The 27446-nt window shown below is 36.5% G+C and overlaps 1 protein-coding gene across 6 annotated transcripts in view; it reads left to right on the top strand.

Annotated features, from left to right (window-relative positions):
• The window catches only part of LOC135467964 (dedicator of cytokinesis protein 1-like), a 72272-nt gene that overhangs the window by 36365 nt on the left and 8461 nt on the right, over positions 1-27446 (top strand). For 3 of the 6 annotated variants that reach the window (XM_064745919.1, XM_064745917.1, XM_064745920.1), the window contains exons 15-52: positions 606-687; positions 1856-1980; positions 2288-2386; positions 2827-2902; positions 3271-3374; positions 3798-3987; positions 4188-4294; positions 4625-4711; positions 5407-5507; positions 6075-6209; positions 6719-6827; positions 7321-7391; positions 8100-8230; positions 8726-8853; positions 9066-9161; positions 9807-10003; positions 10429-10501; positions 10662-10697; positions 13995-14095; positions 14481-14539; positions 14951-15022; positions 15263-15363; positions 15985-16070; positions 16524-16689; positions 17306-17437; positions 18055-18174; positions 18670-18759; positions 19245-19349; positions 19582-19668; positions 19903-19957; positions 20314-20395; positions 20734-20806; positions 21642-21728; positions 22148-22321; positions 22798-22887; positions 23311-23442; positions 24818-24948; positions 26535-26739. In XM_064745919.1, coding sequence (XP_064601989.1) covers positions 606-687; positions 1856-1980; positions 2288-2386; positions 2827-2902; positions 3271-3374; positions 3798-3987; positions 4188-4294; positions 4625-4711; positions 5407-5507; positions 6075-6209; positions 6719-6827; positions 7321-7391; positions 8100-8230; positions 8726-8853; positions 9066-9161; positions 9807-10003; positions 10429-10501; positions 10662-10697; positions 13995-14095; positions 14481-14539; positions 14951-15022; positions 15263-15363; positions 15985-16070; positions 16524-16689; positions 17306-17437; positions 18055-18174; positions 18670-18759; positions 19245-19349; positions 19582-19668; positions 19903-19957; positions 20314-20395; positions 20734-20806; positions 21642-21728; positions 22148-22321; positions 22798-22887; positions 23311-23442; positions 24818-24948; positions 26535-26739 — 4095 coding nt within the window. The remainder of the gene's footprint in view (positions 1-605; positions 688-1855; positions 1981-2287; positions 2387-2826; positions 2903-3270; positions 3375-3797; positions 3988-4187; positions 4295-4624; positions 4712-5406; positions 5508-6074; positions 6210-6718; positions 6828-7320; positions 7392-8099; positions 8231-8725; positions 8854-9065; positions 9162-9806; positions 10004-10428; positions 10502-10661; positions 10698-13994; positions 14096-14480; positions 14540-14950; positions 15023-15262; positions 15364-15984; positions 16071-16523; positions 16690-17305; positions 17438-18054; positions 18175-18669; positions 18760-19244; positions 19350-19581; positions 19669-19902; positions 19958-20313; positions 20396-20733; positions 20807-21641; positions 21729-22147; positions 22322-22797; positions 22888-23310; positions 23443-24817; positions 24949-26534; positions 26740-27446) is intronic. The other 3 variants (XM_064745922.1, XM_064745918.1, XM_064745921.1) reach the window with 2 other exon arrangements.

The raw sequence follows: 27446 nt of genomic DNA, 5'->3' as shown, positions 1-27446 counted from the left end.
AGAAGATGTAATAAAATATATCTATTGTGAGGTACTTATTTCATTACTTGATGTCATGCACTGACTGGGAAAGGAAAGCTTTTGTGGGGAAATGTTGTATTAAGGCAATGTGTTGTAATACTTTATGTAAAACATGATGTAATTGCTGATGTGTACAGCTGCAGACTAACCTGTCTGCTTTCTGGGTGAAAAACAACCAAAGTTTATTATGTATACACTTGTTTTCTTGTTTGGTCACAAGTAAAGCAGTCTGGCGATCATCAGTTCAGTAATTTTGACTTGTTCATGTTCCGAATGTTGTGGGAACATTTTATTAATTTACAATCCTTGTATCCTACGTATTGTTACTTGGTTTAATGAATGTGTATGATACATGTGTGAAATAATCTAGTTTTATATTTTAAAAAGTATTAAAATTGGGAATTTATTGCTTACTGGCCATAGGTCTTTGTCTAACTGAATGTTGGCAATAATTTCTGTACAATACTTGTATGTGATTGGACAACTGTCCATACGACTCCTCTCTAGGTTGCTGAACACATTTCCTCACTTGGACTTTGCTTTGCTGTCATTTTACTCATAAAGACAGTCGTGTATTGTTCTAGGTGCGAGAGGAGAATCCCCAGCTGTTTTTGGGGTCCACCGCTGTGGCAAGGAAGATGGGCTTCCCAGAAGTTATCATGCCAGGTATCCTGTTTAACTCTGAATGAATTCCTATACCTGTTTTACTCTGAATGAATTCCTATACCTGTTTTACTCTGAATGAATTCCTATACCTGTTTTACTCTGAATGAATTCCTATACCTGTTTAACTCTGAATGAATTCCTATACCTGTTTTACTCTGAATGAATTCCTATACCTGTTTTACTCTGAATGAATTCCTATACCTGTTTAACTCTGAATGAATTCCTATACCTGTTTTACTCTGAATGAATTCCTATACCTGTTTAACTCTGAATGAATTCCTATACCTGTTTTACTCTGAATGAATTCCTATACCTGTTTTACTCTGAATGAATTCCTATACCTGTTTTACTCTGAATGAATTCCTATACCTGTTTTACTCTGAATGAATTCCTATACCTGTTTTACTCTGAATGAATTCCTATACCTGTTTTACTCTGAATGAATTCCTATACCTGTTTAACTCTGAATGAATTCCTATACCTGTTTTACTCTGAATGAATTCCTATACCTGTTTTACTCTGAATGAATTCCTATACCTGTTTTACTCTGAATGAATTCCTATACCTGTTTTACTATGAATGAATTCCTATACCTGTTTTACTCTGAATGAATTCCTATACCTGTTTTACTCTGAATGAATTCCTATACCTGTTTTACTCTGAATGAATTCCTATACCTGTTTTACTCTGAATGAATTCCTATACCTGTTTTACTCTGAATGAATTCCTATACCTGTTTAACTCTGAATGAATTCCTATACCTGTTTTACTATGAATGAATTCCTATACCTGTTTTACTCTGAATGAATTCCTATACTTGTTTAACTCTGAATGAATTCCTATACCTGTTTTACTCTGAATGAATTCCTATACCTGTTTTACTCTGAATGAATTCCTGTCAAAAAGCTTTAGAGGTATTAAAGTTTAAAGACATTGATTTTGGTTACCTACATTTTCAGTTTTGGACTGATCATCATTTGTTGAAAAGGTTTATTTTTGCCTGTCTAAAACTTTTAATTTGATTTATAGCATTTAGTTGGACTTTCATTTGATCTGTAACATGTGGGGTAGAGAGTTTTATTTGATTTATTATTATAGCTCTTGGTTTAGAGTTTTCAACACAAATCTGAGGTTAACCTTTCACCTTTGTGATTTCTGTGCCTTTTAGGGGATGTGCGGAATGACATCTATGTGACTTTGCTGGGAGGAGAGTTCAACAAATACTCTAAAACCTCAGATAAAAATGTGGAAGTGACAATGCATGTATGCAACCACAAGGGGGAGATTTTAGAGGTAAGATCTCAGAATAGATTCAGAAGTACAGAGTAAATGGAGTCAGTATGTAAAAAGGCTGAGGTGAAGGAGTTGGAATACTTTGTAAAAAGGCTGAGGTGGAAGACATAGTGTTATTGTTGTCTTCACCTGATCAGCAAGAAAACAGCTTGTTATCTCTGTGAACAAGAAGTGTGAAATAAGGAAAAGCACCTACGGTAATTGAAGTTATTCGCATGTGTCACTGGGGTCATTTGTATATGTATGTGTGTGTGTGTGTGAATACCTTCACCAGGTAATAATTGTTCCTATGTGTTCTGTTTATCAGAATGTGATTAGCCTGGGTGCTGGGGAACGTCTCATTTCTGAGTACAAATCTGTTATATATTACCATGAAGACAAACCCAGGTGGCACGAAACAGTGAAGGTAAGCTGAACTGAAGCTTGAAGATTAGGAGTTGGGGAGAAGGGTGACGAGTAAGAGGGGAAAGTTAAACATAGTAACGGTTAAATATTCCCCACAGTGTGTATATACTGGCTCTATAGGACATGTGTCTGCTTTCCAAAATTATAAGTCTTTTCGTGAAAAACAAAGGGAAAAAAGAGAAAGATAGTGAAGGCTTATGGAGATTTGAACTCATGCCTTGAAATGATATTGCTGAAAAAGATAAATAACAGGGATACGGTATGTGGATCTCAATGCATGTAACATTATTTCCGGTACTCATTCTGTTAAATTTATGTATTTGCAATTAATTTCTGAATATTGTGTGATTAATTCTTTGATAGTTCTTAAGGTAGTAACTGCATGGTTAAGCAGTTACGTATTTGTGGAAGTTTGCAATGAATTGATCTTATTTTAACCAGGTTGCTATCTCAATTGAAGAGGAGTTTAGAGGGTTACATTTAAAGTTTATGTATAAACACCGCTCCTCAACGGAAGGTAAGGAAGACCTAGAAAAATAACTATGCAGTTTTATTGTTTAGGATGTTGTGACTTTAAAGTCAGTTTAATTCTGATATACAAGTATTTTAAAAGGGCATATTTAGCCCTAATGGACAAGAAGTCAACAGCATAACAATTTAAAATTTCACTAGGGGAAAGCATTAAAGCAGGTGTCCATGTAATTTATTTATTTATTTATTTGATTGGTGTTTGTCCTTATATTTTACTTGTACGTCAGTGGCCAGCATTATGGTGGGACGAAACTGAATAGAGCCTGGGAAAACCCGTGACCATCCACAGGTTGCTGGAATACCTTCCCATGTAAATAAGGATATTTTTATTGCTATGTTTGTGTCCTGTTGTAGCCAAAGATAGACAGGAGAAGGTGTTTGGAATGTCATTTGTGAAACTGATGAATGAGAACGGCACCACACTAGGAGACACAGACCATGAGATACTGGTCTACAAGGTAAGATCTTGGCGATGTGCTCATATTTTATACCTGGTAAGCAGAAATTTCAGGATTACAGATGTAAGCATTATTTGACGTTGTATCATATTTAGTTAGTGCTCGGTATGACACAATGTCTTTGATTCATACAGTATTCCATGACATTTAAAAAAATATTGATGTAAATAATTAGTAAGATACTGTTGAGTAATGTTTAAATACCATAAATTTAATTCTGGTGAAAATTAGGTGACCCATCCCCTTATGTTTAACCTTTCTGTGGAGAGAAAACATATGATATCCACAGATCACTCTATATGTGAAATGGTATACTCATACTTATGTAAATAGATGTAAGAATGGGGTCTTGTGATATAGTCCCTTTCTGCGTGTACTACTACACGTAAGTGATTATATGGTGGTTTTAATTTTCTCTATCAGATTGAAGCCAAGAAACTGGACCCGTCCAAATACCTGGATTTACCCACGACCCGGGATGACCTAGAGAACCGGGGCTACCTGCAGAGTGGGAGTGGCAAGTTGGTGGTCCAGGGTGGTGGCTTAACGCTCAGCCTCAGAGACAGTATCCAGATATCCAGTCTTGTCTGCTCCACTAAACTTACACACAACGGTGAGAACTAGGATATGTTTTATAGTCACACTATTGATTCAGACGAGCTCAATGGATTGCGTTAAAAAAAATTTCATTAATTTTTCAGAAAAATTATATTGGAAGATTTAATAAAATTATTGTTAAAGTTGAGCAATTTAATTGAAGTTTTACTGAATTTGTTGATATTTTTTCATGTACATGTATGTTGTTGTTGACAGTTGACTTACTTGGGCTGCTAAAATGGCAAGAGATCATTAACCACAAGAAGTTGTTGAAATCTCACCTGGACTCCATCATGAAGGTGGATGGAGAGGAAATAGTCAAGGTTATTTATTCACTTTAGTATTGTAACAAGTTCATGAAATAATAAGACATGGAACACTTATACCCTGTATGTTGTTGTCTTTATTAGACTTACATGTTAGAGGAAGTGTCACAATTTAAATTTCCATCTATAGGTTACAGAAAGTAACTGACAAGTGTTCAGGGGTTTTGTGTAAGATCATTGGCTGAGATGGTGTGTGTCTTCACTGCTGTAGGGCTTCTTTTATATATATTCTGTTTAGCATCAAAGTATTTGATCGTCAAGGATGTTATTTTTTTCTGTTACATTTCATAGCTGTGAATAATATTTGTGTTGATTTTCTGTTCACAGTTTCTGCAGGATTTACTGGATTCTTTGTTTAGTATTATGATGCAGACAACAAGTGAAGCGTTTGATAATCTAGTCTTTGATGGCCTAGTAAGTGTTGGTTTTAGGCAACATTAAATGTATTTTTTCATACTTTTTCAGCCCTGGCTATGCTAGTAATAAAATAAAATAAAAACACTTGATTGAAAACATTTAAAGGAGACTTAAAAGAAAAAAAAAGAAACTCATTCAGCATTACTTTAAATATTTGCTGTTTTTTTTTTTTCTTGTGGCTTGAAGGCTCTGGGGTCGCTTGCACATAAGCCTAAGTTGATTGTAAATCACCAGGATCTTGATCGTAGTCTTAGCTGACAATCAACAACTTCTTACATGAAGGAATTGTAACCAAACATTTGTTGTAACTTACGATCAGAAATTACAATCAGCTCAACCCTGATTTCACATGTTGTTGTTAGTTGCTCAATCATTATGTAAAAGTCTTTTGAAAATGAAGGCAAGTAAAGTTATTGATGGGTACATTGTCCATTTACACAGACTACCTTCATGTACGAATCAAATTTAGCCTAGGATTGCAGATGTGACAAAAATTTATTGCCTTGCTATGCCTCTGTGTAAGTGGTGTAAGTTATTTTTACAGTTGCAAACTCAGTTGCAGGGTCTACAATCAATTGTAGCTAACATCTCCATGTGCAAGAGGGTCCAGGCAAACTAATGCTGATCTCAGTATTTTATATGAAAAACATTTTAACGTTGATGAAAATTGTTTATTAAACTGTGTTTTTTAGGTGCACATTATTGCCTTGATCTCAGATAGAAAGTATCATCAGTTTAGACGAGTGCTAGATGCCTATATAGAGACAAACTTCAGCTTTGCCATGGCTTACAAGTGAGTTTCACCGTTACCTTTGTTTACAGTACATTAACCTTGTGTCAGTTGGCAAAATAATTGTCTGTTTTAAGGACACATGAAGCTAACGGTGACTGACCTAAGGCATCTCACTATTTTGGTGCTACCACATTCTCAACTATTTTAAAATCTTTGGTATTCTGCTCATTTGTAATTTACCTGCTTACATCTCTGACAGAAAAGTAATTTGGTCACCCCCATGTTTTATTTGGTATTATTCACTTTCACAATTATTTTTATGAATTTCCTTGTATTAACAAAATTCTCAGTGTTAGACTTGAAGCGAAAATCTAAAGATATATTGGCCTAAGATGTAACTTAGTTCTGCATAACATGTAGGAGTTAAAGGTATTTTAAATCTTCCTTAGATGAAAAATTAATTACGCGACTCCTCATTTCAAGTCCATTTAACTTGTTCAAGGGCAAATGCTGTCTTATACAATTTTTAACTAAATCGTGTGAGATTCCTTAAGTTGAAGATGTCTATTTGCTTAATAAATCTTTCCAAGAAAATTGCTCAGCAATGTACATCTTTTTTGTTTTCAGCAAATTGTTAGTGATTTTTAAGTTCTACATTGACAATGCCAATGAGAAGGCCCAGCAGGACTCCCTGTTGAAGGCCATGAAGTCTATAGAGTACATCATCAAATTCATCATCAGGTCCAGACTGCTGTTCTCTGCGTAAGTCATGTTTCTCACAACTTCTACATACATATTAACACAGTCAAGGGAAAAAAAAGTCAGTGTCAAATAAAGTATTTGTCCTAAAGTTTGGTATGTAAAACTGTATGTAATACTCACAAAAATTGTGAGTGATGAATAAAAGTTATGTATTGTAATTGAATGGTTGATCAGTGTGGTGAAATGGAGGCCCGAATGATCATAATCGCCTAATCCAGTACATTGGACGGAGATAATATTGATATGTGACTGTAGTTTGTGTAACTTATGTGACTCAGAAAGTGGAAAAGTTTTGAAATTTTGGAGTAATCATAGTTTTTGTGTAAAATTTTTCTTTAGATTGCTGTCAGTTTTAAATCAAAAAGTTACCGTAAAATGTTATTGCAATAAATCAGTTAAATTTACTGAAGCAACCAGGTCTACCCATGTATGTCTGTGAAGATGTCAAGGATATCTGTATTACCAGTTATATAGCTACCATTACATTTATGATTATCTCAAATTTCCAGAATTAATGAGGGTCGAGGAAAGCAGCAGTTTGAGATTTCCATGAAGCAGCTGTTACAGTCCATCAATGGGATGATGTTGTTTAAAGAAGACAACACCCTTCTGGTTCAGGTAAACACATGCACAATTCTGTTGGAAGAGCGTTTTAAGTTCTGTTCTGATGTACATGTATGTACATTATAGAGGTTTTCCCCAAACAGGTAGACTTAGTATCAAACCCCATTGCAATTCCAGAAGAGTGAAGACAAAAAAACAAAACAAACCCCAAAGACCTACAACTTTTGCTTGAAACACGTGTAAGAGAATTATATGCCCTGAATTGTATTTTATGAGGATTACCTGGGTTAGTCTGGGTTGTACAAATTTAAAAACAAATGTTTTGACCTGGATTTTAAGGCAAGTGTTGTGATGTATTACTGTTTATAAGAGCAAAGTGACAGTTTGGTCTTTTGTTAAAAACAGTGAGGAGTGTGTACTTTTATTGTTCAGTGCATGTAGAAACATATCTCAAATGGAAATATTTGGCTCAATCAATGATTGATAAAATTGATATGCTGTAATTGTGAAAAACAAAATTTAACAGTTCCATATGACATGTTTTCAGGGAGCTGCCCTAAAGTACATGTGCTCCACTGTTTCTCTGGTCATGACAGTCTTTGACCCTTTAGAACTAAGGTGAGTGGGTTTAGTTAGCCTTGTGTGAAATAATTTTAACATTCTGAGCTTTTAAACCAGAAAATAATATGGAAATATATTTATCTTATAAGGGGTCATCCATGGCCTAGTGGAAAGCGTGCTAGCAGAGCACAACCACTCAGGAGCTTCTCTCTGGAGCGATCGCTGAAAGTTCTGTTCTAGTCCATGCCGACTTCCAGGTGAAATGGTCAGACTACAACCTGCAAATGGTCATGGGTTTCCTCCAAGCTTTTCTCAGTAAATATTCTTGAGGTCAGCATAAAACACCAATCAAATAAATATGTAATCAAGTTTTGTATTGCAAAATATTTACTTCCATCTGTTTAAGAGAACTAGCTTACATGTACAACTGTGTTGATTATAAAGTTGAGCTTTTTCGAAACACTAATGACCATACCAGGTTTAGAGAGTTCAAACTCTCCCAAACTCTCTTGACCTAGTGTCAGCTCTTAAATCCATCCACATAGCTGTTCTGTTATCTGTGGAGGGTTTGGTCCAGCTCACAGTACAGAATATCTTATTAAACAGTGGTTTCATAAAAATATTCCATTTACACTTCTAATATTTCATTCTTTACTGAATGTCCAGTGTCTTCTGTCACAAACCAAGTATGACCAGTTTGTCGTGTAATGGAGACGAAAAGCTAATGTTTAGTAAAAAAAAATTTGACAATTTTTTCTTTTACAGCCACTTGTTGGTAGACTTCATCGATAATGTGTTGGTAGACTTCATCGATAATGTGCCAAGAGATCGTTTGACACACCAGAAGATGACGTGTGTGGATGACCTAGTGCACACAGAGCTGTTCAAACTAGCAGGTACAGTTCTGATTGTTGTGCAGGAGTTAAACACAGGCCAGCTTTACAGTGTTGACTGTTTTTACGGGAGAATACAAACCAGTGTCTACCTGGCAATATATAACATTGTCTGCCTGACAATAAAAAACAGTGTCTACCTGACAATAGAAAACAGTGTCTACCTGAGAATATAAAACATTGTCTATCTGACAACAGGAAACATTGTCTACTGTCTACCTGGCAATAGAAAACAGTGTCCATCTGACAACAGAAAACAGTTTCTACCTGACAGTAGAAAACAGTGACTACCTGGCAAGAGAAAATAGTGGTTGTTAATAATTCCCCCCCAAGCCTCTCAAATCAACATTGCACAGCATGATTTCTCCTTAAAGTGGTACCATTTTTCATGAAAGAGGGAGGGGGGAGATAGAAAGACGTAAGGTGAGGATTTGTTAATATGAGTGTAAAAGTTGTGGCGTACATTTCATATTATGTTGTGATTTACGTTTTGCTCAGATTGCCGTGCCGTACTGTTACCAAAGATGTTACAGATGACCAAGGAGCTTATGGAGCGTGACGAGGAGAGTGAGCTGTGTGCCAGGATCCTCAGTGATATTATGCACCACTTACATTCCCCACAGACGGTACGCACATGTACATGGAGCATCATATTGGATTCTGTCCTATGAGAAAAATAGTCCTGGGTACTGGGTGAAAAACCAATCAGATAAATGTCTAAACATCTTTTGTTATCTATATGAACACGTGTCATTGAATGATGGCTGTAGTTGTCAGGTAGCTCTGAATTATTCTGTGGACATTTTATAATAATCAGCAGATATATTTTATATTTCAGTCTCCCCATGATAGTGACATAGAGATTGTCATGCTGCAGATTTTACGGACAGTTATACAGACTGTGATAGCAACCGACAGGTGCTCTTCATTGACCGTAAGTCATAGATAGTACCCATAGATTTAGCCAGAAGTTGAATTCAGGCTATCTGATTTCCAATCTTTTTCTATTTTCCAGGATTTTATGTTTTAAAACAGAACTGAAAATCCAACTTCTTGTTTTGTCTGATCTTGTTTTTATGATATTCCTGTTTACCAAACCTTTCTGATTATGTTAAAGTGGAAAAATGGCTGGGATAGTCCACATTTTCTACAAAGGGGATAAATTTCAAGTTTTATTTACAGTAAACCTTAATCCTTTCAACCTCTAAAGCACTTTTTTCAGTGGAATTTATATATACAATTATTATGAAACTGCTGCTAAAAGTGATTTATTCATGTCAATGAAGAGTAAAACTGTGCAAATTATTTTTATACACTCCACTCTTCTCTCAGAATGTTTCGAAATATTGGTTGCAGAGATGGTTGGAAAGAATTGGGGTATATTTCTATATCCACCTCTGGCATTTATTCTGCCTGTAACACTACAATTTGAATAATAATAGAATAATAGACCCTAGCAATAAGGGTCTCAGCACTTTTTCCAAAGCGTGGTTTTCAGAAGTGTCAGATAGCTGTTTTCAGGCTTGTGATTGGTGTATCTTTAGGGCGCATTTTGACAATTTCTGATTTGTCTCATCAGGGTCATTACGTGGCCATTATGATCAGCATTCTGCGTCAGATGACAGAGTCACACTACAACACCTACGTCAACAACTTCGCCACTCAAATAGACCTGCTGGATTTTCTCATAGAAATCCTGATGCTGTTCCAAGACCTGGTGGGGAAGGATGGTGTGTACAAGTCAGACTGGAGGGAGATGACGCTGCTGCAAAACAGGTACATCAGTGATTTATGCTCTTTTGTAGGGTTTGCAATTTAAACTCTGGGCGAAGGGTAAGGCCTCTTCATTCATAAGGTGGCCTCAGCTAAAATGATTGATAGCAGTTTTACGCCACACTCAAACAAAATCGTAAAAAAATAGGACGTTTCTGAAGGCAGAAAACTGCAGGATATCACAGCCATTATCTATATTCAATCTCTTGAAACATTGGTTGTTTCAGGGCTGGCTTACTTATTACATGGATGTGTCTTAGTAATATAAGGTTACAATTTAGTCAACTTTGGTATGGAGCCCTGAAAGGCTGTTCGTCTGGTTGATCGTTCGCCTGGTGATCATTCAAGTGTTGTTTGTCTGAATCATATCTTCAGTGCTTGTCTCACTTCTGTACTCTTTTGAATTCAACTTTTGTTATGAATTTCAGTGTGATTCTGAAGTCGCTGCGACTGTTTGCTGCAACTATAAAGGAGAAGTTTTTTAGTCCGTTTGAACAACAGGTAAGAATCTGTTCAACCATTTTCTTGTGAGAAGTTGATATTTTTGTTCTCAAGCATTGACATTTGCATAAAATATTTGGCTGTAGTGGTATATTTTTCCAGGCATAAAACTTTTCGAAATGCATGGTTTGGAGTTTAAAGAATGATTTTTTCATCACAGAGAACGTCTGGTGGCTACCGTAGTCCAGAAATGCAGGTAAATCACTTGTTTCAATTGACACCTGCAGCTGCAGCGTAGGCCATCAACTCTTTTTTTCTCACCTATTTCTGGTTGTGGAATAATACTACCTGTATAGCTTACCTGTAGTAAGTGAAATATTTTTGAGTATGGAGTAAAACACTAATTAAACTAGAACTGCAAAGGTTCGGTGTCAGTGCCATTTATTGTCATAGGTATTATCACTGTACACCATCAAATAGGAGACAGCATAACTATATCTAAGCCTTTCTGGAAGTCATGGACAGTGCAGTAGAAATTCAACCAGCCAGGTAACGGAGCAGATGTATCAGTCTAGTTGCCATCTAACTCCATGTTAAAGCAATGGGCTGAAATACATATTTCTGGAGAAAAAAAAACAATGGAGTCATTTAAATGCTTCCAGTCAAAAAACTATTAATCGTAGCTCAAATCTGTTTCCACCTGACAGAAAGAGCGTATCTTGGTCTGTAATTTGGTGCAAGTTTTAGATTTATAGCTACCATAGTTCTGAAGTTACAGGGCATTGAAATTATGTAAATTTTAGTGTATCTGAAAAAGTTAGAAAGTTACACAAAAAATAAAAGCAGATTCGAAATCAGCGGCACGAAATACACCAAAAAAAAAAAAAAATTGAAATTTCAAAACTAGCTGTGACGTCACAACTTTGACCAGTGGCGATACTTCCACAGTTTTTACCAAAGTCAGCGATTTTCTCAAACTTATTGTAACTAGCAGCGGTCTACCTGCATATCAAATTTCAGAAGAGTCTGTTCTCTGATTCTTGAGAAAAAGATGTGTAAACAATTTCATATAAATTCCAATATGGCCGCCAAACCACATGACCTCGAAAACTGGAATACCTGTTCAAACAAGTTCAAGTATAGGGGAATTTTACTGCAAACTTTGAAGTAAATTGGTCAAACAGTGTAGGCTGTAACTGGAACACAAAATCGGTGGAATAATAATAATACGATCGATTAGTTCCGCGTAGTTCCACAGGACTACCTGTGTGGACCACCGGTGTGGACCCTCATAAATGAATAACGTAAAGATTTATTTGAAGCATTGGAATGTTGAAATGCTGCTAGACTGTGGACAAAAAACACAGATCTTTAATAGAGAAATGTTCAGCCACAGATTATATTATATGAGCCCAGGGTTTACATTGGTCCTTGAAATTTTGAAAACACACTTGGATTCTGTTGAAAGGGTTTTTATTCCTAGAAAGTACTTGATTTTGCATTTTAATGTTTGAAATTGATCAATAAATAGGCTACCAAAATAGTACTTGTTAATCTCCATCTGATGGTTTAGAATTAAACGGAATGGTCCTTGAAAGTCCTGAAAACATTGGGTCCTTTATAATTTTCTTGGCAAACATTTTCTTTCATGGGGTGGGTACCCGGTCAATACAAAGACAGATTGTCTTGTTATGTTATAAGTTTGACGTTTGTAAAGTCAAATTTCAGTTTGTACATACACGTACGTGTGGATTGTCCCTTCCATCTCTCAACTCGTGAAAACCTCAAGAACAATGAAATTCCTATATCAATGGCATTTACCCATTAACCCCAGCTAGAAGGCAAATAATCCACACTAACTGAGTGACTAGCAACTTTATGGACATTCAAGGATTGTTTATGCTTAGCCCAGGGGTTTTATCTTATATTGAATTTTCTGCCCAACCTTGGTCACTGGATTTTAAAGCTTTGGTTTGCAAGTATGCTAGATGCTAGGGTACTAGGTAAAGCTTGAACGAGTTTTCTTTTTTAACAAGCATGTGCATGTGATGGCGTGTGATTGTGAGTCTCCACTATGGTACATATAGAGGCTTTAATTTGCAGATAGCTTGGACACTTCTGAAGTTAATAGAAGGATTGTTGAATGTAAAGTTAAGAGATAATTCTTTTTTTTTATCCAGATATATGTAAATGTGTAAAGTTGCTGTTGTCTGAAAAAAAGCATTTGAGCTAAATTGAAAAGTTTCAGTAATACTCTTTAATAAAATATTAAGAACTCTTATGTGTATGCTGATAAATGTAGTTTATTGTGGGTTTTCCCTAACCAACTAAATTTCTGCAAGCTGTCTGCACATATTGTATTACAATAGCAACTAAGGCCACCCCAATGTAAATTGTTGTTCTTTCAGCAGAATAAATGTTTTCCCAATGTCAGAGGACAGCATAAAATAAAAATCATCTAATTTGTAAATTTTTACCCTGTTAAATACATATTTACATGATCAGAAAGCTTTGAAAAAGAGAAAAATCATAAAAGTATCAAAATCAGAGAAAAAAAGATTTTCAGTTTTATTTTTATTCCTTTTTGAATTGTTTAGTGTGGGCTTGCCCATAAAACACAAAATAAAGTTGGTGTTGCCTAACCTACATGTAGCCAAATATGTATTGATAATTTGTATGTGTAAGTAGGCAAGATGGATTTATTTATTTATTTATTTTATTGGTGTTTTATGCTGTACTCAATATTTCACTTATGTCATGGCTGCGGTCAGCATTATGGTGGGAGGGAACCAGGCAGATCCCGGGAGAAACCTGTGACCATCCGCAGGTTGCTAGTAGACCTTCCCAATTACGGCTGGAGAGGAAGCCAGCATGAGCTGGACTTGAACTCACAGCGACCACATTGGTGTTCAAGATGGATTTATCTTCGATATATAATCTTCCAGTAATCTTAGCATAATGGCAAAATTTACAGCGTGAATAATCTGTGAAATCTAATACTTTACACATGATTACTTTGGTGCCTTGTAATGATTGAAAATATACCTTTGTCGAATGATTGACATGTAACATGTATATGTCAGCTGAGTTTAGGTGGAGTTAATTTAATGTTGCAGTAGGTATTTGAGTGCTTTTGACAGTCAGGGTAGTATTATTTAGTCATTTCTTATTTGTTTCGTCTCATTTTAACATATCATACCTACCTGTCTGGTTTATTTTCTGCTTCTTATTTGCTGAAAAATAAACTGAAGTATATGCACAACAATGAATTGAATGAATTTGAGTCAGTAAATTCATGTTTGTTTAAATCATTGTGATTAAGTTACTGTTACTGATGGATAAGTACATATAAACTATGCACATGAATATGAAGTCTGAAAAAAATTGTCAAGAAGTGGATGTATCACATTTTTTGCTACTTCACTCCTTACCGTTAAGGATGTGCTTCAATGTTGGGCCCACCAGTTTGTGTAATGGCATTACTGTCTTATGTTCCACATGCTACAATCTTTGAATCAGGAGTTCTTGTACTGAACTTTCTGTTTTCTTGCAGCTGTGGAGTAACTTTTTTCATTGTGCAATATCATTCCTGACTCAAGAAGCTCTTCAGCTGGAGAATTTCTCTTCCAGTAAACGACAGAAAATCATTTCCAGGTAGGACTTTTCCTCTGCAAGGGCCCTGCTATGTATTAAAAATCTAGGATGATTGGTGGGGGGGGGGGGGGGGTGCATATTGTAATTATGATGGTGAGTTGGTGTTACATGTACCTCAAGTCTACAACCTTTTCGCATTTGAAAGAGAAGCTTTTCATGTCATTTATACACCTTCTTAATTTGACTTTGGAGACAAACTAATTTCATGTCTTCACAAAAAGTATAATATTATCAGATATAATATAATATTATCAAACATGAGACTTAGTACTAGCCCATTTTGTTAATAACTGGATTTCATGGGAGGTTTGATGAGCTAGACATGATGGTCAAGAAGGTCTTTTGGAACCTTTCAAACTGTACATCTGCTGTGTGTTTGTTGTAGGTATAAGGACATGAGGAGAGAAATGGGGTTTGAGATCAGAGCAATGTGGTTTAGTCTAGGTAATTCTGATTCCATTTCACTTTCTGTCTTGACTCTTGTACTTCCTGCGTTATTTAAAATGATAAAAATCAATCTTTTTGTGACTGTCTGATAGCCATGGTGCTTGACATTTAGAAGACCAATCTCTGGTCTCACTTCAAGTGTGCAGCTCTTAACCAGTACGCTCAAGCGGTCAGATCACACTTTACATTGGCTAGGTTTTCTCCATGATAAAACAATTATAATTTTAAGTGAAGAATTTTGATTTCCAGAAGCTAATGGTTTCTGATATGTTTGTTTCTTCAGTTACAAGAATGGTGTAACTGTATAATGAAAGTGGTGTTTACTCTTGCTGAAATGCATACAAGCAATAAACTTCAATTCAGATGAGGACAGTCACTTGTAATGTTAGAATGTTGTTATGGTTACAGGTCCTAACAGAATATTGTTTATCCCAGAGATGGTCGGTCCATTCCTGGAGATGACTCTCATTCCAGAAATAGGTATTTATCAGTGTTTACAAAAGTATTCTTGTATATTCTTGTTCATAATGGTTTGACTTCATACCAATTTAAATACCACTTTATTGACTGAATAAGTCATGGGTTGTGGAAGTTTTAGTATACATGTAATTTGTAACAGGAATACACAGTTCCTCTTTTCTTTAATGGTCAGTCTGTCTAATGAGCATACAATGAAGTATGCGTTTTTATTTGTATGGAAATGTTTGTCAACTGTTTCAGAGTTGAGAAAGGCCACCATTCCAATGTTTTTTGACATGATGCACGTAGAGTTTACCCAGCCAGTTCCAAACTCCAATAGACTACAGGGTAACTTCCACCAGGTAATGCCATCAGTATCTTGCCAGGCCTTCAGTAGTAATGGTCACGTTACGTGTACATCTGGGTTGATAAAATGTTGCCATTGTGCTGTAACATACGTGTGATCTGTAGTAGAAAGATCATAATTCATGTGTAAAATTGGTGGATATGACCACAGGCTACATCATGGGCTGTGTTTGCCAGGAAGTTTGCCAGAAAACATAGTATTATGGATGTATACATGGACTGAATTTTCCTGCAGAACATTATTCAATATTAATAAATAACTAGTGAATACAATGTTTGTCCTGTAGAAAAAAATAGGAGTTGATGAAGTCAGCAGAATTTTTGTACATGTACATCAGGTGTATATATGTAGGTATTGACGTAAGCTTATGCTTACCTGATTGGACTTAAAAATTCACACCCGAAAAGTACATTTTTAAATAAAGTTAAAAAAACTTTTATTTGTGGTGCTGAACTCAACATTTGACCAATACTTACCTCAAAACGAGTGTCTAAGATTGACAGGACGCTGGAGTAAAATGAGGAAGCTTGTAGTCATGGATGAAAGTTCGGGACAAACAGTACAGTATGTGCTTTAAAGGTTAGCCTGATTATTCATAATCTCCTTTATTGCCAAGGTTGAGAATGAAGTTATCACCCAGTTAGATGCCCTTGTTGAGGGGGGTAGAGGTGACCAGCAGTACATGGAGCTCGTCTATGATATGTAAGTGTACTGTAATAAAACAGCACAGATTCACATTTGGTCTCACATAGATGTAGTATAACGGCTTTGAATTAGTATGACAGACTGATATTGTCTTAGGAATCTGTTTTAGCTTCAATGATAACTTGTACATGTGGGTTTATTACATTGTACACAGAAAACACTGATGTAAAACCGAGGCTAAAATTGACTTTCATTAAAATTGATCCCAAGTAGTTTATAATATGTTTTGTTATTGCTATAGAGACCATTGTCTAGATATACTGTAATTCTTCAACCTTTTCACATTATCCACCAGTTCTGAGGGCATTATTCAGTGTTGATTGATAAATATTATGCTTTTTGTGAAGCCCTGAAACTGGCCACACCTTTGTAGTTTGAGGGTTGAGGAATTAGGGTATTGATTATGCATTATACCTGTGTGTAAAGTCACGCCTCCTGTTTGTTACCTAGACTGCACATGTTATGCGAGAAGCACACAGACATCAAGGAGCTGAGGGAACAAGGACTCGCCTTTGTAGAGATGATTAAGAACCTGTTACAGAGGCTGATGGAGTACAGGCACATCATCCTTGATGAGAACAAAGAACACAGGATGAGCTGTATTGTCAACTTGCTGGTGAGTGGCAGGATTGTGGACTGCAGCAAGAGTGCATTTTGGAATAGGGGCGGAACTCATTAAGCTCCATACTGCCTGTAACTAAATGGCCCAAAGTTATGAACTCTCTTGTTCTTTCCTTTATTACGTCACAGTTATTGTTGTATGTGTGCTCATGAAACATCTAGTACACAAGCACTGCAACATCACAGAAGAAAACGATGTATTCTACTGTGTTTTGGACACATTTAGGTGGCTTGCCCTTGAGTCTCAAATTGACAATAATGAAACAAAGTCAGATATGGAACCGGTTTCATATGCAACATTTAATTATAATTTCAAACTTAGGTACCTCTGTCAGTTAATATATTAGTCCACTATACAGTTGGTCAGAAAACGTTAAAATAAGTATGTATGTATGTTTGTTATTTACACTGCTTTATAGTTTTGTTTTATTGATAATATCTTTGGTGATGGTGTACAATTCAGAATTTAAATAAAGTATGTAATGTATTTATTATTCTAACAAAACACACCAGTGTACCAGTAGGTTGGTATCTCAGCTGTATCAGCAAGTATCAAACACAGTTTTCCCCACATTCTGGCTGACATTGTGTGGTTTTTGTGATTTGTACAGAATTTTTACCACAACATTGGGCGTCAGCAGATGTACATTCGTTACCTTAACAAGTTGTGTGACCTTCACCTGAGCTGTGACAACTACACAGAGGCTGCCTTCACACTGATGCTCTACTCCAAGTTGCTTCAGGTACTCAGGCCGTACCTCTTCCATTCTGACACGTTGTCCACATGATCTGGCTACAGTACTTCCAAAGTGGGCTTAAGCCGTAATCATTCATTCATTCCCCACACGTGATGAGATAACACGTCTTTAACTGCGTAGGGGATTTATTAGTATTAAACCTGTTTAACATCTGACAACTAGACTTCACCAGTATATGCCACACGGCTTTCTTTCAATGCTTTTAGACAGCCTGTCCGTGAAATCTCTACTAAAGGGAAATAGTAGTAGGGTGAATACAGAACATTCTGGTGTTTTCCAATTTTTTATTTATTATTTGATGTCATTTTAAACAACTTTCTGCCCTGTTTCCTCCCACCATAATGCTGGCCACCGTCGCATAAGTGTAATATTCTTGAGTACGTTGTGAAACACCAATCAAATAAATAAATAAATTAAACAACTTTACATTTAAAGTGTATGTGATTAAGTAAGATTTAAATCCTCGTTGCCATTATTGAAGCTTGAGCATGATGATTGATGTTAAATTTTAGGATGTTATACTGCACCTAAGTGGAATATTATAAATACTCATGTGTGTTTTCCTTTGTATTGTAAACAACTCGCCTCCTGTATTGTTACAGTGGACAGAAGAGCCTCTTCATCCGATGCTGATCAGTAAGAAGTACCCAAGCATCACCTGTAACCAGGCCCTCAAGGAACAACTCTACTATGACATGATTGATTTCTTTGATAAGGGAAAGGTACATGTTTTGCATATCTAATGCAGTGTTTCTCTATACGTCTGGCTGGTTTGGCATTCTAATCTCATCCTCACCACAGCGTGGCTGAAATAATGCCAATGTGACATTGAAGTAACCTCAATCATTCACTCATTTATTCTGTACATCCAGTGAAGCAAGTAGCTGTGAACATTCTCAAGTGCACGTAGGAAAGCAGTTAGCCTTGTAACTAAAAGAAGCATAGTAGAGAGCTAACTGTACAAATGTTGTTACACTATATGTGGATCATATATGAGTTGTCATTTTTTTTTAATATGTTTGATATTTGTTAATTTGGAGAATGTTAATTTACGATTTTTGATTATAAACTTAAAACTCAGGATTGGAATTGTCTGAACCAAAATTAACCAAAACTTGCAAGTCCACTATTGATGATTGTCACACTTTCAATACGTCATGGGCCTCTGTCTGTGGTATTTAAGCATATATCTGTATTTTGTTGTCTGTTTCTCACAGATGTTTGAGAAAGGTATAGAGATGTGTAAGGAACTGGTCAAGCTATACGAGACTGAACAGTTTGATTATCAGAAACTGAGCGATGTCCTGGTGAGCAGCATCAACATTTTTCATTAATTATTACATTTGTTGCAAAATTTGATCTACTTTTTCGCGAATGAATAGTTCATATGTTCATCAAGAATGGAAATAATAACTTGTTCTGATGAAGAAGTCTTCACAAAGTTGATGCTCCAGTGTTTTCCTCAGGAAGTAGAACTCTTTGTTGTTTTTTGTATTCATACATAAAACCCATTTCTTTTGGAAGTAATATTATAAAGATGTCTTATAGTCCATATAAAAACTATTTTCAGGTCTGACTTTATGTCATTCTGTCGTGTACTGATAGTGTTTATAAAGCCAGAGTTTTGCCGGGTATGTGATGAAGTAAGATGGTTGCTAAGTCTAGTTTCCTCTACCCATAAACTTGATGACTGTCGTATACTTTGAAAAATGAAAAAAAAAAAAAAAAAAATGAAACATTCTTGAGAAGTGCATAATCTGCCAATCAACTAATGAAGTGTTTGTGTTTTCAGAGGAAACAGGCTGGGTTTTATGACTGTATACTGAGGCAGATGAGGCCTGACCCAGAGTACTTCAGAGTGGGCTACTACGGCAGGGGATTCCCCTCATTCCTACAGGTACAGTGTGCGCTTGTGCTCTTTGCCAAACAAGTTACATGTACGTGTAATTTAATATGTCATACTTGTAAAATAGTTTGGCTGCTCTCATTGTTTAGCGGACCTTGATGACACTGAGCAGTCAACCATGTACAAATGTTTGATTCAAATTTTCAGAGTTATATCTTCCCAATTTCCCATGGAGAAACAGTGAATTTGCATTACAATATGTTCATACATTCTCTGTTTGCAGAATAAAGTATTTATTTATCGAGGGAAGGAGTACGAGAGACTGTCAGATTTTAATGCCAGGCTACAAAATCTGTTCCCAAATGCACAGGTAATGCTTCTCTTACAAAGCATGAATCCATTTGTCATCCAATCATTCAGTATATTATATATCGTCCAATCATTCAGTATATTATCATGTTACTTTGGAGATGACTGTTTGAGAAGCAGCTTACAGTATTACAAGTATTCAGTATTACGAAATGTTTTAATGTCCCTAACATTTGTACATCAGCCACTCACATTTAACAGTTAGGTAATAGTTTGCTGTTGTGTCTGTTTACAGCTGATGAGGACTCTGTCAGCCCCCGGTGAGGATATTCTCCAGTCACCAAATCAGTGTATCCTTTTGAATTCTTAGTTGTACATTTCCTCTGCCCTGAAAGATTTGTTCAAATTAACATTGGACTAGGATTGGATCAAAATAATCCAGGAATGATGGTTGGCACCAGAATGTTGAAAGAAAGATGGAAAGCAACTTTTGCTCAAATCATTCATATATTTAATTTAAAGTATTTAATATTAAAGAGTTGTGGGGGTTGCTGATTTTTTTTTTGTTTTGTTTCTTTTAGTGTTATGTAATAAAAGCAAATGTGCTTTCATTCACCAGATATTTAAACTTTTCTTTGTCGCAGTAAACAATATTAAAGGATTCTTATGCAGTTACGAATGTTAAATTTCCCTTGACCGAACAAAGACCTTCAAATCAATGCCGTCTCTCCCATAATGCAAGACAAGGAGAGATTTGCCAACAAGAAAGTCAGTGAACAGATCCTCAAGTAAGTTCATTCAACGCCTGTCTGCAGAAGCTTTGTGGCTAAAGTGTTTCCATGGTAACTAAAAAACCTAGATATCATCCTAGATGTAAGTGTCAGTGTATGTATTCAGTAGAGTACTGTGGCAACTTGAGCAAATCATGCAACTTGAAACAAAACAAATACTGAACATTGGTTTGGCATTTGTTGAAGTTGCCAACTCTGCACTGTGAATCTATCGGTGGAAGTGGAAATGTCTGTGTGTGTATTTTATATGTAACAGATTATCATTTTACAATGTATCTTTTAATCCCAGTGATACATGATTTTGTTGGATGAACGATGTTAACTTGTCTTTACAGGTATTACACGGTGAATGATGTTCAGAAGTTCACATACTCCAGGCCTATACAGGAGGACAGTAATGATATCACGGTATGTTAACTGACGTATGCCAGGTGATATGTGTTAACTGACGTATGCCAGGTGATATGTGTTAACTGACGTATGCCAGGTGATATGTGTTAACTGACCTATGCCAGGTGATATGTGTTAACTGACCTATGCCAGGTGATATGTGTTAACTGACCTATGCCAGGTGATATGTGTTAACTGACGTATGGCAGGTGATATGTGTTAACTGACGTATGCCAGGTGATATGTGTTAACTGACGTATGCCAGGTGATATGTGTTAACTGACGTATGCCAGGTGATATGTGTTAACTGACGTATGTCAACAGACTTCTGTCAGCGTGTCAACTGACATATGTCAACGTATGTCAACTGATTTATGTCAACGTATGTCAACTGGCGTATGTTGACAACTTACAGGATTAAGTTTACCTTGCGTTTGCTTTTCATGATCATATCTTAAATACATGCACATGAACTTCATTTTCAAATTATCCATTATTATTTATAAGAGATGGAGAGATTTGTCAGGTTGTTTCTGCCAGAGCTCTCCCTGATTTCTTCCACCCTGACAACTGGTGTATATTAAGTAGAAATGTTCTCAAATACAGCATTACACCTTGTTGAATTAAGTAAATGAAGTACTTGTTTAGATGGCAATTTTGATATAAGTTATTTTTAAAAAGCATGCAATGAAAAGACTCATCTCCAAAAGAGTGTATTCTCCTCACTGACAGGTTGACAATGGCAAGGAGAGTCACCTGGAAGCAATACTGTCCACCTGCTGCTGATATGTTGATGCATAGTATGCTTTGTTTGACCTTTCTGCATGTATATAGTGTTATGTATACATTTCAGACGCTGTACCTAGAGCGTACCAATCTGCTGACAGAGTACCCATTACCTGGCATCCTCCGCTGGTTCCAGGTGACCAGCACAGAAACAGTATGTACTTATTCACTAAAATGAACACTCACATGGGCAAACACCGGAGTTTTTACTTCGTGTATTTTCATGCAGGAGATAAAAATGTATATATAATTTTGAAAGTATCTGTGTTCATTTTCAATATCAGACCAGCTTTTTGCCAGAGTGGTTCTAAGTTTTGCTGTGACATCTGAAATAGTGAATATAGTAGGTTGTATTTCAGCATGTTGCCAAAAGTGATTTTAGTTTTATAATTTCTACACCTGCATTGTATGTATCTTATTGCCACATATTACTGCTTTACGCACAAAGGACATACATATAGATATAAAACTATAGTGTGCTGCATTTTCCTTTGTTTGTATAATTGAACATGCCCTTCATTTAATTGTGTGTGTTTCAGATTTATCAAATATATTGACTTGCTTTTTCTTCAGTTCCAAGTGACACCTCTTGAAAATGCAATAGAAACCATAGATGGGAAAAACAAAGCCTTACAGTCCATGTTGAGTCAGCACAAGGTGGACCCCAGCCTCAGGATAGACCCCTTAGGGTTGACCCTTAACGGAGTGGTGGACCCCAGTGTCAATGGGGGCATCACCAAATATAAGGTATGCTGTAAAAGTGGATAAGCCCATAAGGATTGAAACCTAACATGGTTGTGGGCCAAAATGTCGCTGGTGGCACCACCAAATATACGATATGCTGTAGAAATGGGTAGATCCCAAGGGACTGACCTCTAACAGAGTAGGGGGTCTCCATGGCCGAAGTTAGCTTCCCGACAGTGCGGTTGCAGTAAGGTCAGTTCCAGCTCATGTTGGCTTCCTCTCCGGCCATATGTGGAAAAGTCTGACGGTAAACTGAGAATGGCGGTGGCCCCCAGTGTCAGTGGGATATCTTCAGATATAAGATATGCTGTTGAAATGGTTGACCTTGAAAAGTTGTTGACTCCAGTGTCAATGAAATTGAAATGAATAAGCTTCAGAATTTTTTTTTTTTTTTGTGCACTCAAATTAAGAAAAGGGAAAAAAAGAGACAAGTGAATCAAATAGACCTACTAAATGTGACATTTTATTTTCTTTTGCAGGTGTTTTATACAGAAGACTACCTCAAAAGAAATGCCACAGAGAAAGACTTTGAGCTGGTGATGAAATTGAAAAGCACAACACTGCAACAGGTTAAATTCTGGTTCTCATCTATTCTTTTTTTTTTCATCAGTCTGTTTATGTACGTATTAATAATCAATATTTTCTCTGTCATAGGTGGTTAATTCTGTCTTCAAAATACTTAGCTGTCTCTTGTCTATATTGAAATATTTGGTTATGCCAAACCTGCATGTATTTTCCACTGTTTACTTTACTTTAATTATCTTCTAGTTATTACTTTTCTAGTACTTTTTAAATTTCTTCTCTCCATGTAGATATGCGTTGATTTTATTCTTACAAACAGTCATTGTGCTCCATCAGATACAGTGTTCAAGCTTCTCTTTATTGAGTATGTGTTACATTTTTCAGTACCATGATGTCAATGCCACTGCTGTTTTAAAGTTGAGAGCTGTTAATATAATTAAAATATCTGTGCCACTTTTCTTTTTCTTCAGATTAAACTGGTGCAGGAGGGGTTGAAACTTCACAGGAGGAAGGCTCCAGAGAGTCTAAGACCATTCCATAATCACATGGAGTCCCGCTTTAGAGAGCTCTGCAAGATCCTGGAAAAAGACTATGGGATCCATGTAAGTGATCCATGATGTGTGCAAAGTGGGTTTTGTGTGTGGTTTTCTGGTGGAGTAATGTTGAAGCACTATGGGATCCATGTAAGTGATCCATGATGTGTTTGGTTGCAGGGGCTGATCTAGCTCAAAAGTTCGGGCACCCATGGTAACGGAGCGAGGTGAAAAACGAAAATGGCTGCCACATTTTCTACATGATGTGAAATGCATTTTCAGTGGTTTTAAGCAGTTTAGAGTACATATAATACATTGACAATGGAACTGACATTTTTATCTATTCCATCTGGGATTTTGCTTCAGACCTTGTTTGCCCACATTTTGATTAATTCGTGTATATTATATCAAAAGTTGTGTAATAAATGTGTCATAATAAACAAAAATGAAAACATTTTACTGTTACATGTGCATGGAAATGAATCTGCTCGTCCCATGTTTTTGTCCTTCGCTGATGCCTGTTTTCTAGTTCAATCTCTGAATCACTTTCACTCCCTTCTCTGGATTCCTGCTGTTCACTGCATTCTGATTCAAGTCAGTTGTCATTATCCTCTGTTTCATAAGTGTTTGTAAGATCCGATTCTGTGTTAGTATTCTGATCAACACCAAGCAAGTACAGAGTGTACGTTTTCCCTGGATTCACCATCGCTGAAGTGTTATTTTCAGGTGTTTTGCTTTGTTTGGCCTGTTTAGCGCTACAGGCTAAAAAAGTTTGTTATTTTTTGTGTCTTACTTTTGTTCTCCTTGGTGTCCGGACAGATTGGTAAGTAGATGTATTTTTGTTGTGACTTTTACGCGTCAACTGCTGTCGAGGCATGTTTACTCTAGGGTTCACTCAAGGTCAGAAAAATGTGTGTTCTTCACTCTGGTCACGGCACACTGTACTGGAGATCGGATTTATAGGCACGTTGACCACACATAGACCTTTATTTTTATTGTTTGAAGTGTTCTGTTCTACGCACAGATTCACACAGAACCTAATAAGTTGTGATAGTACAATGCCTTCATGGAGATCAAACTGATTGGTGTCACATCAAACGACCGTCATAGGTTGTTGTTTTTCTATGTGACAGTTAAATATTTGAAGTTTTTGGGTCTAGCTCAGGCTTTATACATTTGTAGTTATGTTATTAAACCTTTCTACGTGTATTTTTTTTCTTTCGGTCCATCATTAGGGTGCCTAAACTCACGATGCCACTTCAAACACGAATCGGGTTTGAAGTGGGCTGTGGCTTGACCTCTTTAGGTATATGTGTGATTTTCTGAACCGTACTCTGTAAAAAGTGAAAGTTCTGTTTTCAATATCTGTACGTGGTATGGTGATTTTCAGATCCTATGAAATGGACGAATGTAGTGACATATATACCTTGTGTGTTTGTTACAGATATCTAAAGTCAATGAATCAGGCAATGTATCCTTGAAAAGAAATCAATCTATGCCATCATCCACTTACATCACCGGAACGGTAACGCGGCACTCTGATATCGGGGTTCAAAGTGTACCAGGAACACCAGAGTAAGTTTCCATTGTGCCTCCATTAGGAAGGGTTACAAACACTAATCATATTAAAGCCTCTGTATTGAAAAGTCACCATTCTCTTATCCTAGAAAGCCTCCCTGAATGTGAGCTATATATTGAAAGGCTGTTAAGTGGTCAGTGTATTGAGTAGAGAAAGGTCATTCCAAGTTATTACATGTTTTAATGTGAGACCAGTCCTCTTTCTTTTGTAACATATTATATTATTGGTACAGTACCAGCTTTCTATGCTGAACCGTTAAGAGCTGAAAAAAAAGGCATATGTTAGCCTTTGGTACTTTTCCCAATGAATTTGAAAAGAGCCTTTAACTTCCATGAATTTGCTTGGTTTTCATAACTGGAAAGTTTCCACATGAATGTTTTCTACTTTTAAATGGAATTGTACCAGTGCAGTATTTGTTTCTTGTGTATATGGGCCATATGAAGTGTATAAGGGTGAAATGAAAATCTGACGAATGTGTCATTTCACACTTTTGCCTACAAAGGAGAAAGCAGAAAGTGTTTGTTAGAAGGTAACCAGTTTCTCTGACACTGTGTGTTTCTTGAGTGACTTTAGTTTTCATCTTTCACAGACATTGAAGCCTTGGATTTCATGAGAATACTTGCAGAATTATGATCAACATTTTAGATATGATATTAGCATGAAATCCTCAGGCTTCTGTTTTTATTTATTTGGTTATCTTCACCACTGTACTGGGTGGGATACCTTTGGGAAGAAAGTGTACAAGGGGGACAACTGTGTCTAAGGTTTTGCATGCTCCTTGAAATGATGAGATGGATTTTTCGGAACAAGTTTGCTCCAGGCAGGGGACATTCTTAACCCCAAATAACAATTCACCTCCCTGTTGTTGTTGTTGAGACATCCATGTATTGCCATTAATGAGAGTTGGTGATGTCATATCAGTAATTGTGTGTGGTAGTGTACAACGTGTGGTTTTATTTCACACCATGCATTTTTTATGTTCACATCTTCCTCATCTTGTCATATTGTGACACTCGTACTTCCTGGTTTGGGTGAAATTTGTGAGGTTATTAGTTAAAACTTTTTGTCTTCCCTCTCATAGTTTAGCCAGTGGTTATATGAATTTTTCTCCTACACAGAAATCAAATAAAAGTAACTCCTAGCCAATTCTGTCAGTTAAACTGACAATAACAGTGCTAACTGAAATATCCTTTGTAAAACTTCACTGGTACGAAACGAAAGGTTGACAAATATAAAAAAGTTTTTAAACAAAAATTGTTTTTTAGACAAAAAAAGATAAATATTAAAACAAAGGAAATTAATTAAAAGTTTTTTTCTTCAGTTTACTGCTTACCAATTCATAAATTGTGCCATTGATGACCTGAAAGAAAAATGGAAACAATTCTGTTTTCAGAAAAAAGAAAAAAAATCTATAAAATTATGGTTTTTAGCTGTTTCTGCTTTTGTGTTCAGGTGTTGATTTATTATTCATTATTCATTCGGTATTCCTGTATTATTGTGGTTGGGAGTGGTGAGTCCAGGTTCATGTAATTGTACACGCTGGGGTTCTGGGTGGTGATTGTCCTGTACTGTGGTCTTCCAGGAACATCTCCATGCTGAACAAGACTCCGCCTTCATCCGGGCGTGTCCAGTCCGTGTGGGTGAAACCAGATCCTCAACGGTCCCCAGCCAAAGGCTCGCTCATCCCGACAAAGGTTGGCAATATCATCCGACGTGCCTCGCATGTATCTGACAGCTTACGGGGTTCAGGCGCACTAACTGAACAGCCCATAGAGCTGAGTCAACAGGCATGTATTAACCTTAACACTCTTCCCTAGCTCAGGTGCAGCTTCTGCCGCTACCGTTTTGGTACTGACGAACTGAGACAAATTGGGACCAGGTGTTTGTGATGTTAAACTGGCCACCATTGGCCGCATTCTGTACCTCGCAACTAATCAAGACTGTAACAATTCTGTAACACAGTGCTTTGATGGTAAGAGCATGAAATAAGGCTTCCAAATACAGCCAAATATCACATGTTTTAAAAATCTAAATTTGGAAGATATAATTCTTTGAATCTTTCGTGCAACATTACATGCTGGTTTTTCAGGGGGATCTGCTAGCTGCTCTTTCTAACTTTCTGTGAATTGATAAAAAATTAATAAACTGTATTACAACTTGATTGTGACAAGGTTAGTAAAATATGGTGTATAGCTTTTATCAGTTTACACTATTTACTGATTAAGAGGCTTTTGTCCTAACTCACCTGTGTGTATTAGGCTGAAAAATCATGACAGTCTCCTTCAAGCCCTGTAACTTTGGATACATGTATTTTTGAGAACTTACACTATCAAGAAAGTAACATCCCATCATCCTCACAATTTTTTTTTTTTTTGAATGAGGTTGATACAACTCTAAAGAGTGTTCAATTAAAAGTGATAGATATGAGGTTGTGTGGCCACCAAGAAAGCTGTCACTGAGGTGAAAACAACTTTGTCCAAGATTTGATTAAGTT

This window comes from Liolophura sinensis, chromosome 6 (genome assembly GCF_032854445.1).
Source record: "Liolophura sinensis isolate JHLJ2023 chromosome 6, CUHK_Ljap_v2, whole genome shotgun sequence".
NCBI lineage: Eukaryota > Metazoa > Mollusca > Polyplacophora > Chitonida > Chitonidae > Liolophura > Liolophura sinensis.
This window is presented reverse-complemented; position numbering and strand designations above follow the sequence as displayed.